Source organism: Lissotriton helveticus, chromosome 10 (assembly GCF_964261635.1).
Source record: "Lissotriton helveticus chromosome 10, aLisHel1.1, whole genome shotgun sequence".
NCBI classification, from domain to species: domain Eukaryota; kingdom Metazoa; phylum Chordata; class Amphibia; order Caudata; family Salamandridae; genus Lissotriton; species Lissotriton helveticus.
The window spans coordinates 923,615,851-923,635,006 of NC_136071.1; the positions used below are offsets into that span (position 1 = coordinate 923,615,851).

General features: G+C 40.4%; 1 protein-coding gene across 1 annotated transcript in view; it reads left to right on the plus strand.

Moving 5' to 3' along the window:
* The window catches only part of RSU1 (Ras suppressor protein 1), a 646,217-nt gene that overhangs the window by 223,408 nt on the left and 403,653 nt on the right, over positions 1-19,156 (plus strand). Inside the window, exon 4 of the mRNA XM_078663579.1 lies at positions 12,619-12,739. Within this exon, the coding sequence (XP_078519705.1) occupies positions 12,619-12,739 (121 nt within the window). The remainder of the gene's footprint in view (positions 1-12,618; positions 12,740-19,156) is intronic.

Here is a 19,156-nt window from a genome sequence, read left to right on the forward strand (position 1 = left end):
TTCTTCCTCCGCTTTCTGTAATCTTGCGGTTAATTTCTTCATTTTGGTTTCAAACTCGATGTCGGTATGTAGATCCTTTAATTGTAAAGTGATGCTTTCCAATTCTTCCGACAGTCGGGCAGTGTCTTTTAGAGCATACTTGATTAGTAACTTTAACATCACTGTTGAGCAGTTGTGGTTGTTCTGGACCCATTCCTCTATTAGCTCAGGGTCTGGGTCAGCAAATGTTGGGGTGATGAAAATGCGCAAGCCACGTGGCACGTATTTGCAATCCACGTATTTTTGCAACGTGGTGGCCTCCCACTACTTGACTTGTTCCATCTTTGCACATTTCCATAATTTGTCCCAAAGTTCTTTTCTAGTCATTTTCTCTCGAGCTGTCACGTCTCCCACTTTACTCAAGGCTGAATCACTCAAACGGTATAAACAGCGTTTCCATGTGCTAATTAAAGCTTCCATCAGTGGTATCAATGAAAAACCCACTGCCCCACCAGCTTTTCCGAGAAGAAAATCCCTTATTTGTAAATACTTAAAAATTTCCTGATGTCCATTATTAAATCTGGGCCTAACTACATCAAAAGAGGCAATATGATCCCGCCCCCCCCCCCATCAAAAGATTGCCTAATCTGTGGGCCCCTGCTTTCTCCCACCTTAGCAAAAACTCATCTGACAAAGCCTCAGGTAGCAGATCATTGTCGATCAATGGTGTATATCTACTATATCTGCCAAGCCATCATTTTTTCCTGATCACCAACCAGTTTCGAAATGCTGCTATAAAAGTCTTAAAACGAGTCTTTTTAAATTAATTTGGTTCATATATTTTTTATAGACAGCCATTGGCCTGTGAACCAATCAGATTCTCAAATAAAAAAATAAAAATAGGACATGGATAACTAAAAAAAAAAATGCAAATACTATAAGATTGGTGTTTGTATATATGATTTAGTTTCTTAAAACACCTTCAGACTTTTTATTGGTTCCCCTTGAGGAGTGGATTTCCACAAAGTATTGTGAGTGGTACATTTGGTCTCTATGGTATACATACCAAGTCACTAAAAGGCTGACAAAGGCTTTGAAGAGGGGTTCTTGCTTGTGTTTACCACTTCCAGTCTCCTACAAATTCCAAAACGTTGTCAGCAGAGAGTAGGAGAATGTTTTTTTTCCCTCTATGGCACCACCAATGTGGAAAGTACTACTGCATGTCTAGATTGTAACCCTGGATTCTTACCTTCAGAAAAGGTCTGATAACACTATTTTTCATGAGATGGCAGTTTCTATGTCCATCAAGTCTTAACTCAGAGAAACATATGGTTGATTAGCTACAATCTAGTGGCAATAATAGCACTATAAAATCAATAGTAAACATTTTGTTGGTGACTCACTTGTTACAAGTGTGTCACATCACTCCCAGCCCGGCAATTCTATTCTGAATCTTTCTAACTTTCTTGAAGTGTGGCTCAGTTGTAGAGCCATTGATTAACATGATTCTCTACTTGGGAGAGACTTGGTTCACCTGTGCATGTTCATTAGTGGAATCCTACAATTTTAAGGCTCAGGCAGTTAAGGCCCAATAATAAAGTGATGCGTACTGGTAGCGTATGGAGAGGTGAGTGCATTGGGATGATCAAAGGTCCTTAATGGAAATAATGACATCTTGACAATCCCCTTTTAGTTGCTGAGCACTAGAAATCTGAATGTATAATAGTAACAAATGTCTATTCAATTTGGACAATAAGTGAAATGGCATTTTTAGGCTGTCATATAAACTCTGCGTTTGATACGGGAATAATAGCAAGACAACTCTTAAGAAATATCTGATAGATAAATGAGATAAGGGAAATTATAGGAGTGTTAATGTTATTGAACGAAAGGAGCACTTGGTGGTAACTGGGGCATTTTTTACATTAAATATTCCAGGATGAATGTATCTTAATTGTCATGAAGTCAGATAAACCTAAACCTATCTAGGACATGTGACAAGTTAGACCTTCAGAAGCCAGATATTAATAATCAAAACCATGGTCATTCGTTACTAAAGATATGGCTTTTTGCACTGTTGAGTGACTTCAGAATGTCCTCAGTGGCGGGCATTAGCCGGATGGCATTTTCTGAATTAAGCTTCAGATGATAAAACGGAATAAGGGCACAAGGAGATACATAACAATGGCTTGTGATCTAATCGCATAGGAAATTCAAGAGCTTAGTAGGCAAGATATGGAAATGGCTGCTTGACCGAGCGTATAGTGAAAATGTTAGGTTTTGCTGAGTTAAGCAAGACCAACTGTCAGAGGGAATAAAGAAAAGCATAATGACTGCACATAATCTGCCTCCAAAGCACAGCTAAAATCTCATTCTCCCATTTGAGATATGTTGATGATCCTGAAATTCGCAGAGCGAAAAAGTAAGTATGAGTTTATAGGAAATGCATGAAAAGGAGTAAGTGCCTCCTTTAGCGTAGCCTTTGGAATGTAATGGTGTCAGTGCAGCAGAATAAATGCTATTGATTATTTCGGTGGTTGGTTTTGATTGAATGTATTATTCAAGGAAGTATAATTGAAATTGCTGTTTTGTAATCTCACTGGATTAAATCTCATTAAGTGTAATTTTTTGGGGGCACCTGAAATGAACACGATAATAAGTTAAAAAAAGGTGGCAACATTCTTTTTTTTATTGCAAACATAAGAAGTATTGGCAAAGCCACTATGGCTGACTTGTCAAGCTGGTGTGATGGTTAAATGTTTCTTTTTATTATCTCTTATTGCAAGGATGCAAAATAAAAATATAATGTGCCACCAACTAAAAGTTGTCTGCCATGCTCTTGCAGTAAAAAGTTACATTTAAGAAAACATTAATTCATGTTACTGTTTTCCTAGTGATCATTTTTAAATGGCCTTTTCACTTGTGACATCCATTTTATAATTATTATTTGTGAAGGAGGCAAGAGTAAACGACCATAAAAAAAACCTGCAAATCTCTGGCAGCTGCGATGTTTCAGTGTTGTTGCTCGGATATGAATTTACCTTGAAAAAATTAAAAGGCAAGAGGAGATTGGCAAAATGGGAACAATTTGGTTTAATTAAAAGCAGCGGCTGGGAGAGCATCAACAGAGTTATCTCTGAAGACAGCCTCAATGTACAGAAGTTTTGGCCAATAGTATATGCAGTTCGTGAGGTACAATAAAACAGTTACACATTCTTCAAAAGCATGTAAATCCAGCCCGGTCATAAACCATAAATACTACTATCTGATAAGGGGGACACAGGTGGCTCTCCACCTCGGAGAGAGGTAGTGTGGTCCAGTGTGTGTGTCCAGATGTCCGGAATTGGGAGCGCATGGTCACTGCATTTGGTGTGCATGCTGTGTCCTGATTGGCTGAGTGTTTTATTGGGTCCAATCTCCTCAGACCTGTTTGTGGTGTAACTGCCTATCTATGGGAACGATCACAATTTTCCCTGTTTGCACATTTGTCTTTGTGCGAAGTGTAACCCCATCTGTGACCTATCAATTGGTAGGCTTGGGTTTGGGTCACAGGGCCTGTGTGACCATATATCTTTGACTCTGGGCTGATGGGTAGGTCATATTGGGTGAATTCAACAACAATGAAACAAGTTTGTTATTACATTTACATATAACATGGCGGTCATTGATATCATATATTTAATGACATTCTCATTACTATGCTTACATGTGTCATAGCGTACATCAACGTTGGTTTACTGGTATTGACATTATGTGTTCATAGATTATGGATTACAGTGATATTGCATTTACAGGTGTTGACATTGGTATGCATGCATATATCATTGTGTACATTGACATCTCATTCATTTATATTAACAGTGTCTTTTTATAACCCCTACATAAATAATTTATCTATAAAATGAAATGCCATCTAACTGGGCATCAGAAGTGCAGACACACTAAATAAATAGCCAATATCTGAAGGATGCATGAACCAGTTTTGTTAATGAAGAGAAATGGAACCGGTTTTGGGCAGATGTAAACAATGTGCAAAGGCTTTGTGCAGTCACGCAAAATGAAGGGAGTAGTGGGGAAAGTGTGCTGGCCCACAGTCCCTTGCTGTATGCTATGGTGATCAATAGCCCCTCTGTGCTTGTGTGATTGTTTTTGGAAAAAGTCCTGATCCTCAAAACAAACAGATTTAAGACAAAAAACAAATGAACCCCGGAAGAATGCTTTCCAGTTCGGTAGCACATTTAAATGCTCCTTAAGAGGCAGAGCCCCCCCCAAAAAATACGTAGTGTTATTACCGACTGGGTAAGAATTTGAAACTCTGTAATAAGGTGTAAAGATTGATAAGACTGTGGTTTACTTGCTGCTGATAATAATAGTGCAGTGGAAAAAAACAAAACTACAAGTCCCAGCATTCCTAGCACCCTAGAGTTTACTGGACCTTTTTGGACCTCTTTGGAACACTTTGCTTCTTATATTGCATCTGGTGAAAGTAGTGCTGGGTCAAGGCACTAAATAAGTGGGCTCTGCCAGTAACAAGAGATATCGAGATATTCTGCCTTTTAAACTTCTGACGCTCCGGCTCTCTCTGGTTTCTAAGACAACGACTTTGCTCGATTAAAAGATTGAAGATTACTGACTTTGAGGTGAGAGTACTTCGCCTTGTAATCTGATTATGGGCAAACAATTGACGGTTAGGACCAGGGCGATAAAAAAAAGTCAACAATTGAAATCTGAAAAAGCCAAACTGACAGGATCAGCAGCAGAGAGGGAGAACTCTTCAGCTGAAAACTAGGAGAGCTCTGGAGAGGGTGAAAATAATCTTCTAAGTGAGAGCACGATACAGGTTCAGCAGCAAGATCTCGGTACCTGTACTACTAGTGAGGGGAATAAGGGGAAAGAGCCAATGGAGGTATTAGAACTACCGGTGGTCAGGGTGGATACAGCCCAGTCAAGCTCAGTTGTTAAATCTCCAGGAATGGTGCAAGAGGCGAACTCTATATTCTTATATGATCCACTGGCCTCCAAAGATGCCCTGGTAATTTCTACTTCTAAAGATGCTTTGGTAATTTCTACTCCTAAAGTCGCTAAACAATTTCCGTTATTTGAGCGAAAGGGCACAGGACAGGTCACTAATGTTAATACGAATATAGTTGGGACCAGGGCGATTTCAACAGAAGCTCCAACCCCAACCCCTTTAAATCCGATAGATTCAGCAACATCTGTTAGCAATGTGGTCAGTCTAACAGACTCTCCGCCTACAGATACAAAAGCTGTTTCCTTGAATAAGAATGCAGTCTCAACCACGACTGTTCCCTCTGCTGGATTTTCAATCATGTCGCAATCTAAATCAGATTTGAAGGATGATGCGATAGCATATGCAGTGTCTCAGAGCCCGATTTTGGAGATGGATACTAAGATTACTGGGGACTCGCAATTCTCAGTAAAAGGTATGTTAAATATGATACTAGGAGAAATAAGAGAAATGAAGCAATTTCAAAAGGCAGAATTGGTAGTAATCAGTAACCGTTTGGATAAAATTGAAGATTCAATGGCTTCTTTCACAAATAGATTTCAAGAATCTGAAACTAGAATTTCAGGGTTGGAGGACAATATGACCACGATGCAAAAGGAGGTATCCACTATTTCTAAATCCTCAAAAGCTTTTGAAATCAAATTGGATGAGTTAGAGAACTATAATAGAAGGTCAAACCTTCGAGTGGTAGGCGTGCCAGAAAATATCGAAGGATCAGACATGGTGCAATGGATTACTTCCTTCTTTTCGCGAGAGGTAATCCCTGAGTTTAAGGGAGATCTAACAATTACACGTGCACACCGAGTTCCTGCTCGTCCATTTCTTAACTCTCCTTTTCCTCGGACAATTATTGTTAACTTTGCTGATGTAAGGGTCAAAAAGACAATTCTATCACAAGCCTTTAAGCAAAGACAATTTCATGCAAATCCAACCACTAAATGTCGGATTTTCTCCGTTATGTCGGCGGCCGCAGCAAGACGGAGAAAAGACTTTGTACAAATTTTGCAATTATTTAAAGAAAAAGGTGTCCGAGCTAATATTGAGTTATATATATATGTCTATGGGGGGGCTTAGAGTGATTTCTTTCAACGTTAACGGGCTGAATAATAAAAAAAAATGCGTGCAATTGAGCACTGGGTTAAGTCAGAACGACCAGCTGTCGTATTGCTTCAAGAAACTCATATATCTGCGGCTAAAATAAACTCTTTTTCTATGTTTAAAACCTGGTCGGAATATAGAGGTTTTTCATGTGCCCAAGAGTCTAAAAGTGGGGTTGCTATCTTTCTTAATCAGAATCTAGACGTAGAAATTGTTCAGTATGAAGATGGGGGGCAGGACGGTGGTGTTGGGTTACGTGCCTAATAAAAGGTAGGAAAAGACCTATTACATTCGTTAGCTTGTATGCCCCCGTGGAAGATTGTGCCCCAATCTATGACGAGTTATTTCAATCCTTATTGTTAGTCAGGGGGGACATAGTGACAGGTGGTGACTTCAATATCCTTATAGACATAAAATTAGACTCCACTAGCAGGCCAAGAAAACAATCTAAACCAAAATCAAGAAGATCCATTATGCAGAATATATCTTAATTGGATCTTTGTGATCCGTGGCGTGTTAAATTTCCACAGAAAAAAGAATTTACGTGTTGGTCTGGGAGATATAAATCATCATCGCGATTAGATTTCTTTCTAGCTTCAAGACTACTAACATTTTCCTATCAAAAATGTTTTCATAATGGTTTTTCAGACCACGCAATGCTGCTAATTGAATTTGAAGTAGGTGAAGAGATGAAATCATCTAAAAGATGGATATTTAATAAAATACACTTGCAGGATAGTAACTGGGTCTCTTTTTTAAAATTAGAAATCTCTGAGTTTATAGCTCGCAATTTACAGACAGCCCCACTTCATATTGTTTGGGACTCTTTAAAAGCTTTTATTCGTGGGATTATAATTAGTAAAGATGCAGAAGAATGGCGTACTATCAAACAAACTAAGATCTCACTCTACCAAAAAATTCTCTCACTTACTCTGCGGCGTCAAGTTAATCCCACGAGTGATGTGCAAAAAGAATTAAATGAGACTAAACGTGAACTTAATACGCTCCTTTTTTCTCAGAGTGAACAGCAATTCTTAATAAAATCTCAGAGGGTTTATGAGGAGAGTAATTTCTCCGGGAAGCTCCTTGCCTGGCAGGCAAAAGAGCAAGCCGCTGCAAAATTAATCCATTCTTTAAAATGCCCTGTCACTCAAGTTGAAGTTTCGCAGACGGATGCTATTGGCACTATTATGTTGTCCCACTATAAACAGATATATAGTCAGCAGCAAATTATAGACCACTCTAAGCTCTCAAATTTTTTAACCAGGCATAATATGCCCTCCCTAGCACAGATAGATACTGATTCAATGCAACGGTTATTTACCAAATCAGAACTAGAATTAGTGGTTAAAAATTTACCAATTGGTAAAGCATGTGGTCCGGATGGCTTTCCGGCTGAATTTTTTCAGAGTTTTTTTTCTACGCTTTCTGATTTATTATTGCAATTATTCAACCATATGTTAATGGGTGGTCAAGTTTCGGGTACTTTTGGGGAGGGGACCGTTGTTAGTTTTCCTAAGAAAGGTAAAGATTCAAAAGATCCTAACTCGTACCGGCCTATTACATTACTCAATACCGGTTATAAGATCCTTACGAAATTACTAGCAATACGTTTTAATTCAATTGCAACAGATCTTTTTCACCCAGATCTGAATGGTTTTGTGGCAGGCCGGCAGTTAGCAACCAATACTAATTTTCTTACAGAAGCGTTAGATTATTTTCAAGTTAAAAAAGTCCCGGCTTTAATTCTATTATTAGACGCAGAGAAGGCTTTTGATTTAGTAGTTTGGTCAACTTTATTTGCTATTTTAAAACACTTTGGTATCCCTTCACAAATTATTAGTTTAATCCAAAATTTATACACGGGTGCCAGAGCAAATATAGTTATGAATTCGGTTATGGTTGGCACAGTTTCGGTCCAACGGGGCACCAGACAGGGTTTCCCCTTATCCCCTATTCTTTTTGCTTTTTTTATTGAACCGCTAGCTATAGCTATTCGTGAATCTGTAAATATCCCTCCACCTATTACATCTATGGCAAAAATTAAACTCTATGCCGATGATATCATGTTGATAACTAAGACGGATATCCAATCTCAAATAGCTGTTTTGCAGCTTTTTGAAGAATTCGAGGCCTTAGGAGGATACCAAATTAACAAAAAAAAAACTGACATTTTAGTATGTGGCGGAGGAGAGGTGGTTTTACATGCAGACTTTTCTGGTTGTATCAATTTAAGACCAAAACGATATTTAGGGGTTATGTTTTCCACCTTGGTATCTGAGTTATTTATGTTGAATTTTGACCCACTCGTCCGAAAAGTTCAATCTCTATTTACTAGATGGGGTTCACTACCACTTACTATTATGGGACGGGTGGCACTGATAAAGATGTCTGTATTACCACTATTTAATTTTTTATTTTCAGCTATTCCATGCTTTCTACCCAGTAGCCATTTTTCCAAAGTAGAATCCTTATTTTCAAATTTCATATGGGCTAAAAAACGCCCTAGGATAGCAATAAAGATACTTTACGTAGATACTGAACTGGGAGGTCTATCTCTTCCCAATCTCAGAGATTATTATAGTGCATATTTTGCTCAGTATTTAGAACGATTTAAATCAGAATCCAAATTTTTTTATTAATTTTTTCTTTGACAAAATTAGTCAAGAGGCTCAAACCCCAGTTCCTTTGCACATCCCTAAATCGCCAAAACTTACTCGATATAAAATAATGTATTGGCTCTTTAAACGTCGTGACGCTCTCCTAAAAAAATACTCTCTTCCACAGTTCAATTCTAGAACTCCTCTAAGGAATGCTCTCATTTTTATGAGAATTAGAATTGGATCTGATATTGTTTGTCAATGGGAGCGGGCTGGGTTTCGTACTTTATTTGACTTTATAAGAGAAGGGACTTGGCTGTCACCAAGAGAAATGCAACAATTAATCCCAGGGAAGTTTGTTATTTAACTCATATGTTTCGATTTTTAAAGTTCTGGGACAAGTGGAAGTAAGAATGATTGATTCTCCTTGTCAGCTGTGGGATGATCTATTTTTGATTTCTCAGAATAAGAAACCAGGAGCATGGAAACGCTATTTAGCTCAATACACTGATTTAGATCTTAGTATAAGAGCCATTAAAAATGGCAAGAACAAGAAAATCATGCTCTTACTATGAATACCTGGAAGTGTATAAACAAATTGAATTTTAGCGTTCTTCGTGGATCTAATTGGAGGAGAATGATTTTTTTTTACTAAATGGCTTCTTTATCGAACTCCTGCTGTCATCTCAAAAATGTTTACGAATGCTAGTGCTGTCTGCTTTCGATGTAAGCAATACAGTCCCGCTAATTGGTCCCACATTACAGCTCAGTGTATTAAAATTGTCCCTTTTTGGAATGAGATATTCGAATATTTACAAAAGTTTTCTGGGATTCAGATTGATTACAACGTTAAATTAATACTCTATTGATATGATAGTGATCTCGGCTTGCTTGGACAGTCGGTTAAATTATTATTTATTGTAATGGCAGTTGCGAGGTCCTTGGTTCCACAGAATTGGAAATTATCCCAAGCTCCTTCGTTTAATATCTGGCTTCAGAAAATGAGAAATGTTAGAACAAGCGAATTTCGCTATGCAAAGCGAATTGGGGGGATAAGGAAATTTGATAAAATTTGGAAATCATTTTTTGAGTAATTTTGGAAATTGTACTATGTAAATTGATTTTGTATTCTTTGGATGTCAATATATGCATTTTCTTTACTAGTTCAAACTTGATACAAGAACTTCAATAATAAAATGTGCTAAAAAATAAAAAAAGTCAATATCCAGGACAGCGGCCACCAGAAAATAACAAATCCAGCGTGCACACACACCATCACACGCACAGACATGCACAAGCACACACTCTCATATGCACACTGACACACACATAGCCAGAAACATCCAAGAACACAAGCACACATAAAATCCCATGTACTAATACAAAAACACCCAAATACATGCACGCGCAAACACCATCACATGCACAGACATGCACAAGCACACACAAATGCGTTCACTCTCATACACGCAGACATGCACAAAACACAACCAAACATACAGAAACTATCAAAAACACAAGCACGCATACAATCACAAGCTCCAGATCAAAAATACCCAAGGACGTACACACAAATACATGCACACACACACACACCATCACACGCACAAACATGCACAAGCACACACAACCACTCCTCTCCCTGCCCTGTGAGAAGTACAGCCCGACCCAGTCCGCATCTTTACATAGCCACCAATGAAAAATAGCATGATAATATTTTTATTATCATTTTATTTTTCCTGTGGGCGACGTTCCTCCTCCTTAGCGGAGGAGCTACCCCTGATGGTGGCTTAAGCCAGCTGCCTGATAGCAAATAAGTCAGGTGGACTCTGCATTCCTCTTTATCCGTAGCCAGAGTTTACATGGCCATGCAAATTAGCCTAGTGCAGCATGCGTCAATTTTAATGGCTTTTATTCTTACTCCTGTAATACATAGACAACCCGTCACCCTATCATAACCACTAAAAAAAAACTTTTCAAGGCTTATTTTTGTCGGTTTTGGTCTGTTCCAGTTTTATATTATATTTTCCTCGCTGTGATATAGTTTGGTTATTATCTCTCCGTATCTAACCGAAGGTTTGTGGAGTTGAACGCGTTCTCATAGTTGAATGCAAATTCAAAATGCTTATTAGGGAGTTTGACTTTTCAGAAGTCAAAGCCTCCTCTTCTAGGCATCTTCTTTCTGATTTTGATATGCAGAGCGATACTCGCAGCGCGCGTTTGAGTTGCTTCTTCATATTTCTAGATAATAACCAGGCATTGATCTGTTGCTAATCTGATGTAACCTTTTGTGTGTATTGATCACAGCCATTTACTCCAGGGAGGGAAATCAAAGCCTGTTTTGGTTGAACAGTTCATCACTTCAGGCTGAACTTGAGTCGCTGTGATTGTTGATGGATGCTGGTATGGTACAGTAGTGACAGGCACCTCGACTTCAGTATCCCTAACTGTGCACAGCAAGGCGCAGCTTTGCTCCTCCTTCCAAGAAATTCACGAAGTACTGGGAAAACGCATGGCATTCTCAAAGGTCGTCCATCTGAAGGATGGGACAGTAATATACATCCAAGTGTAAATTGTTACATGCGAGTGAGTAGATAAAAAATGTTTGAAAAATAACGCGATCCTATTGGAATATAATTAAATTGAGATGTCACAATGAAAGCAAATTATTACAAGTTGTAAGTGTGAAAGAGAAATTAAAGTTTAAGAAAAAAACTTTACTCAAAGGTTTGCTGCCTCAGCATCAATTTGTGCAGTGCACTTTTTATGTTTCCTATGTCCTCTTTTTTGTTAGATTGGATTAATGTATATGTTCACATTAAATGCGGATGTATATATGTCTGTATATGAATATTAAACCATTACACGCACTCATTACGCCTGCTCACACAGCGGAGAGCAGACAATGACCTTGTTATTTTCAAGTTGATGGAAAGATGGACTCTGCAAAACCCCATCTTTCAGCCAACTTGAAAGAACTCAGGGAGCTATCCGTTTGCTGTGCATTGGGTGAGCATACGTGAGTGTGATCATGTGCAAGAATGTCCTGCCATGAAATATGCTTACTTCACCATGGTGTGACTGAAAACAAAGCCATGACCTTGTACCAATCAGTAATGTTTTTATTTTACAACGTATGTTATAATGAAGTGTAATTCTTGATGTGGTCTGTAGCTGAGCTTCAGGCTCAAAAGCATGAACCATTTTGGTAGCTGGTGTAAGCACCAAAGGGATCTTCAAAGACTTATTTAAAAGGGAAAATATACTTTCTGCAACCATTTTACCAGGGCTTATCCGTGCTGAATTCGACCGGGTGTTGCAGGTGGGGCCACTGGCGCTCAATTTTGGGGAGTGGGACTTATTTTTCTTCATCAGACTTTGGCCCAGAACAAGAGATAAAGATGCAAAAAGGGAACAGAAAGTGGAGGAAAAAGGTGAGGAAACAAAGCGAGAAAGCAAGGATGGGAAAAAATTGCAAAAGTAAGCTAGAGGGCCAGGACTGTATGATGGTGGATGAAAGAGGCATGAGATGGAATTAAGATTAGACAGCCTAGGTTTTTGACTGCTCTGAGCAGCTTGAAAGCGTGACTGAGAAAAACTGTGGTCACCGGACGCTATTCTTTTTTTAAAAAGCACCGGGAGTTATCAACCCTTATAAAACTATTTCAATATTTATTACCAATCCACATACAGCTTCAGTAAAGGTATGGGCTATTCTGCCGGCTAGAACATTTGTTCTCATATTCGCACTGGCAATAGTTATTGCGTGAGAATTGTGGGCTGTAGATAGATTAAATATGCTGCAATAGTTTGAAAGTGTACTCTTTTAGCTAATGTGTTCTTGTATAGACTTCATCACATATGCATTAAGTAAATAAAGAGCTGGATCATTCATTTTGCTTTATTTTTCAGTGGTACCACCAAACATTGCAGAACTGAAGAATTTGGAAGTATTGAATTTTTTCAATAACCAGATTGAAGAGTTGCCGACCCAGATTAGCAGTCTACAGAAGCTCAAACATCTAAATTTAGGGTATGTGTTTTAATGATTGAGTATGAACAGCACATCCGTGTTAAGTTGAAGATCCCCTGTATCCTCACACTCATTCAAAGAAATCCTTTGAGTTAAATCCTCCATACGTTAGAGCAGCAATAGGAGTTTAACAATTATACTCCATTTAGTTATGTATTGAGAGAATCAAACTGTTTGGACTACAGACATAAAATCACAAGCATATATTGTGATCAGCACTTAAGTGCAATGTGTGTGGAACTTCAGAGGTAGGCCTTCCAGTGGTATCGGATTAAATTATTCATGGTCTACCACCTGACATTTTAACATATGCCACGTCATTTTTCTCATACTCATGCTATAAAAATGTGACTTCTCGGAGGAGGTTACAACCTTTACATACATGTGGGGGATTCTTAGCTGCAGTGGGATAGCTGCTCATCTCTGCAGCTGCCAAGTTTTCAAATGACATTTAATTTGTGATACATTGAGACAGTCCTGGCTTTTTATCCTTCTTTGTGTTCTAGTTTTGAATGACAAATAATAGCTGTGCCTAAGCTTGCAAACCACTTTTGGCTAAAAAGCCAACACTGGCTTGAGTTGTCACACATGTCCTGGGGCCACTTAGCAGCTTCAGAGAGGAGTGCCTATTCCACCTCCCTGAAGTAAAAGGTGCGAGCTCTCTAAATGGTGATTGTGTGTAACATAATATTTAATGTTTCTCTGGACCCTCACCAACATGTATTGCTTCTAAGATTGGGTGCCCCTTCCCTGTGGTAAATAAATAATGAATTACCGGTACTATTTTTGAATACATTAATAAAACAGATAGCTCAATAAATAAGAGGCAAGATCCGATGTATCTGATTCGAACGGGCTTTATTCAGGCATAAGGGAAGGGACAGGATCGGGACAGCCTGAAATAGAATGGCATAGAAGGCAGCTGCAACGTTTCATCAACAGTACAAGGTATATATAGTAAAACATCGCAATTACATTACATACAGTAGGCCTAACAAGTGACAAGCATAAGATAAGAACACATGGGCGTGAAAAGAAGGCGTGCACGTAGACATGTGATGAAAACGTCACAGAAGTGTCATAAAGTGGGTGGATACATAGAGAGGGCTACCTGAGCAGCTGGAACCTTTAACCTAGTGGTGCGCGAAAACGGGCCATGACGTGTTACCGGGGAGAACTGGGGGCTATGACTTCTGCACTAGATGAGGAGACGAAAGTCTGCGATGTCAGGACGACATGTACCTATAGCATATCTGGTATCTGGTGTTTGGAGTACATGTTGATAGAATCTAAAAGTTATCAGGGCAAAGGCTACTTGACACTAAGGCTGGTGCATGCATATATTCTACATGTATTGCGTGTGTTATGAATCTTCCATGAATATAAATACAGTAATTCTCTTGCATGGAGACAGAAAGACTAGACTATAGCTGAAGCTGTTTATGCGGTTCGTTAGCTTAGGAATGTGAAGACGGAGAGCTGAACTGATAACTAGAGGCATAACATATTCTTGGCAGACAGGCAGGCAGAGCCAGGCCGGGCACCGCGCTGCGCGGCAGGAAGTAAGTGAAGGGTCAGGAATGCAGGTGGGGGCTGCATCGCTCCTCGGAGTGGGTTCAGGAGACTGGAGCTTGAATCTGGTGTCCGGGCCCTTTTGAGGCCTAGAAACGGGGACAATTCAATGAATTAACGTGAAAACGTGGGCAACATAGGCCTAATACTCGTTGCTTTCACAGGAACTGGAAACTGGCATACTAACGTTGGACACAACTATAATTGCGTCTTTAATCGATCATAGGGGGATATATGCATATCGATCATATATATATATCATAGGATGGGGAACACATAGGCACATATGACAAGGCAAAATTCAATTTTCCTCATTCCCTCCTTGTGCCCTACGTTTCCATCAGGAAACATCAATATTCATGATACCATCTATCTGTTCATAGAGCATCATTTGCTCGTCTCGAATTGTCTTGGAACGGGACTTAGGACTAGGAATACAAGAGGTAGCGCACAAGCCGCAAATCGCAGGGCCACATTGTAAACAGAGGCAGCAACTGAACATGATCATTACTGCTATACCCAGGAATGACAATACTTTCCATCCCCAGGCAGATATGATACTCCAGAGCCAACCGGACCATGTCCAGGTGCCTGGATTCTGGTGTAACTGATGGGCAATTTTATGAAGTCTGGTTATAGCTGAATAAACAGACGGTGCGTTATTAGGAATGAAAATGCAGCAACTAGATCCGATGACTCTACAAGCTCCTCCCCTATCGGACAGTATGACGTCAAGGACGAGACGATTTTGGAGCACGACAAATCTCATAGCAGATTGCTCTTCAGTTAAGTTACCTAGAGCGGAAGTAGTCTCATTCACTACTGCTTCAAGGGTTCTGGTTAGCCTACGTATTAACTTACTATTCTGGACAGGACCTATGAAGAAAAAGAAACCTTTATTGAAGTCTTGATACTGTTCTAAGGCAGTTTCAGTTTGATCGATAATTGGGGACTCGATCTCCCTTCTATGTCTAACGTGTACTAGATGTGTATTTCTGTGATAATCGGATGGGGCTAGAAAAACGGGTGGCAGTAGGAAGGCAATGTAACATGTTCCATCCCAATCGAGGGGCAGACGTACATATGCGGTCTGGCCACATACAAAATAAGAATGACGTGAGGCTTTGAAAATAGATTTCCCACTGTCACTATACTCGACCACAGTAGTACAATCACTATGACCTACATGTGCGGAACCATTCTTTCTGACACAGAATTCGCCTTTCACTGGTAGAACTGAAATAGCAGGCAAATCCGGAGTAGTCTCGGACTGAACATTCAAAACCATGAAATTCGAGGAATAATTTCCTAGATCATATACTTCATTTTCTAGATCTAACCCTGTTCTATGGGAAAGACCTTCCTTGTCTGGGAAACATGTCTGATTCAGGAAGGACATATCGTTTGAGGATGACGTTAACGTGGACCATGCTCCACACGAACCATTATGTGAAAATGGATAGGGAAAGAGTGGCAGAACTCCCTTCGGTGTCTGGAAAGGGGGGAGTCGACCACACACCCAACAATTAGTGGCATTGCTGGTCTGGTGTGAATAGTGTAACATTCGGATAAACGTATTATTGCGCATGGCAAGACGATAGGATAACTCGTGAGGAGGCAGGTCACTAAAATTGTGCTCTACTGTAACATTAGAAAACATATGTACATGTGAATTAATAGGAAAACATAAATGTAAGGCATAACTTATGCAGGTAACCATAAGACTCAGAAATAGCATAAAAAATAAAGTAACAATACATCTACTTCGAAGATTCTTTTGATAACGTATTCTCTTAGAGTTTTGACTAACTCTCTCACTGTGTGGGTCTATCTCATACATGTCAGGAACCTGTCTAACCGTTTCACCCGAGAGGGACTTAGACAATTAAACTGGCTGACTTACTAGACCGAAGCTTATCTTTATACTCCTGCTGCGGAGTTTTCTCTAACAGGGGAAGTTTAGATTCAGTGTCTGGGCAGTCCTTGAGAACGGGGCAGTCCTTGAAAACAGTCTTTGGTTTGAGTCCATGGAATCTCTTTACATGACTGGAGTGCAACCACCCTTTTCTTCCTTCAATCTTCACGGCGGTCCTTGTTGTTAGTAGGACAAGTCGGGGCTCCTTCCAGCGGGGCTCCAGCGGACTTGAACGATCAAAATTACGAATCAAAACGAGGTCGCCTGGTATGACCTCATGCGGTTTCACTTCGGTGTTGTCTGGAAAAGCAGCGGCAACCTGTGAACGACAAGAGTGTAGTGCAGACATCAAGGAGGCCAGGTAATCTGTCAGCATATTACTGTCAACATCAGTTATTGTACGTGGTCTAGGTGTACCCCACATGTTTGGGGGACGACCGAACACTACCTCGAAAGGGGACAGACCTGAACGGGAGTGAGCGACCATTCTCATATAGAAAAGGGCGACTGGCAGTGCTACTATCCAATCTACGCCTTTCTCTGCGCATACTTTGGCAATGCGGATTTTCAGAGTCTGATTATGTCTCTCTACGAGACCGGCTGCTTCAGGATGTCGTACACAATGGAACTTCCACTGGTACCCTAACAGAAGGGATACTTGTTTCATGAGTTCGGATGAGAATGGCTGGCCGTTATCTGAATACACGACCCTAGGCAATCCATAGCGGGGGAAAAACTCACGAACCAACTGCCTGGCAGTGGTCGCAGCTGTGTAATCTGGGACTGGATATGCTTCTGTCCACCTGGACAAAGCGCATACAACTACGAGGACATACTTGAAACCTCGACATCGCTCCATCTGAATATAATCCATCTGGAGGACTTCAAAAGGGTGGTCAGGAGGATGGAATCCACCTTGTTCCACCGGGACACCTTTACCTGGATTGAACTGACAACAGATCATGCAGGTACGCACTTTCTGCTTGGCTGCTGCTCTTAAATGCTTGTTAAACCAAAGGTTCTGAATACTGTCTAACATGGCCTTTTCTCCTAAGTGTGCTGGACTATGTGCGGTGTTAATAATAACTTGAACCATAGAGTCGGGGAGAAACCATGTGGCTTTTCCCTTCGTCAACCATCCTTGATCTGTCTGGACCCCTCCTTGTTCGGACCATTTCTTGATTTCATCGGGAGTAGCATGTAACTGTATATCTAGTACATCTTGTGTAGGGTCCTTAACTGTCATACAAGTAGTCTGATCGGGAATGTCTGTCTGTGTCGTGTTAACTGGAATGTCTGAAGTCTGAGCTGTAAGCTTGGCTGTTCGATCTGCCAGGTCGTTACCCTGGGAAATGATGTCAGTGACTTTCGTATGTGCCTTGCACTTCATGATAGCGATAGCTGTCGGTAAATGTATTGCATCTAACAGAGCTTGAATGAGGGGGCCATGCTGAATCTTGGTTCCATGAGAAGTCATAAAACCTCTTTCTTGCCAGAGCACTCCAAAATTGTGTACGACTCCGAATGAATAACGTGAATCCGTGTATATGTTTACTTTCAGGTTCTTCGCTCGTATGCAGGCTTGGGTCAGAGCGACGAGCTCTGCTGCTTGAGCAGACAGGGTGTCAATACGATGTGTTTCTATAACTTCAGTTTCAGTAGTCACTGCATACGCGGCTACTAGTTCTCCTGTACTTATTCTCATACATGAACCATCCACATAAAGTGTTAGGTCGGGATTAGGTAATGCAATGTCTGTCAAGTCTTGTCTTGGCTTTGTCATGGTGTTAACGACTTCCACACAGTCATGTGTGGCAGGATTTGGGGTAACTGACGGTAACAGTGTAGCTGGATTTAAAATGTTGCAGCGTCTGATTTCTATATGTGGCTGAAACAGTGTCAGTTCATAACCTGTTAAACGTGCAATAGTCAAGTGCTGAGTCTGTGTTCGGTTTAAAAGAACTTCCACGGAGTGTGGAACTTGTACGGTCAGGGAATGTCCTAACACTATGGAATCACTTTGTCTGATAGGTAGAGCTGTGGCTGCAACTGACTTGAGGCACGCAGGCAGCGCCTGGGCCACTGGATCTAATGTGCTAGAAAAATAAGCACAGGGCTTGTATTGTCCTGCTTGATCTTGTGTGAGAACAGATAATGCAGTACCATCACGTTCAGTGACAAAAAGTGTAAAAGGCTTATTGTAGTTCGGTGTTGCTAGAACAGGTGCTTGGCATAAAACTTTTTTTTACTCATTGAAAACAAGTGTGTGTTCCTGGGTCCAAGGGAGGACAGTCGATACGGCTGCCTCCTGTGTCGTTAACTGTATCAGTGGCTTAGCTAGAAACGCATACTGAGGAATCCATTGTCTGCAATAAGAAGTGAGGCCGATAAAAGCTCGTACCTCCTTCTGAGTCTTGGGCTGTGGAAGATGTGCTATTAACTGGATACGGTCAGGTGTCAACTGCCTACCCCTCTTGGACAGTAAGTGTCCTAGGTAGACCACTTGCTGGGCACAGAATTGCAATTTAGACGGGGACACCTTGTGCCCCATCTCGGCCAAGAAATACAAGACTGTAAGTGACGCACGCTCGCAGTCACGTTCAGAACGGGCTGTGATCAATAGATCATCGACATACTGGAGCAGAGCAGTGTCAGTTGGCATGTGAATATTGTCTAGTTGTCTTTTAAGCGCTTGACTGTAAATACTAGGACTTTCTGTGAAACCTTGAGGAGCTCGTGTAAATTTATAGCTCCTTCCATTTAAACAGAATCCGAAAAGGAATTGGCTGTCTGGATGAATGGGGACACTAAAGAATGCGTTCTTGAGATCAGTAACAGTGAAGAACGTAGCTTCAGAATCAATGGCAGTTAATAGGGAAGAAATATCTGGGACTACTGGGTACTGGGGTATGATACATTTATTAAGTTCT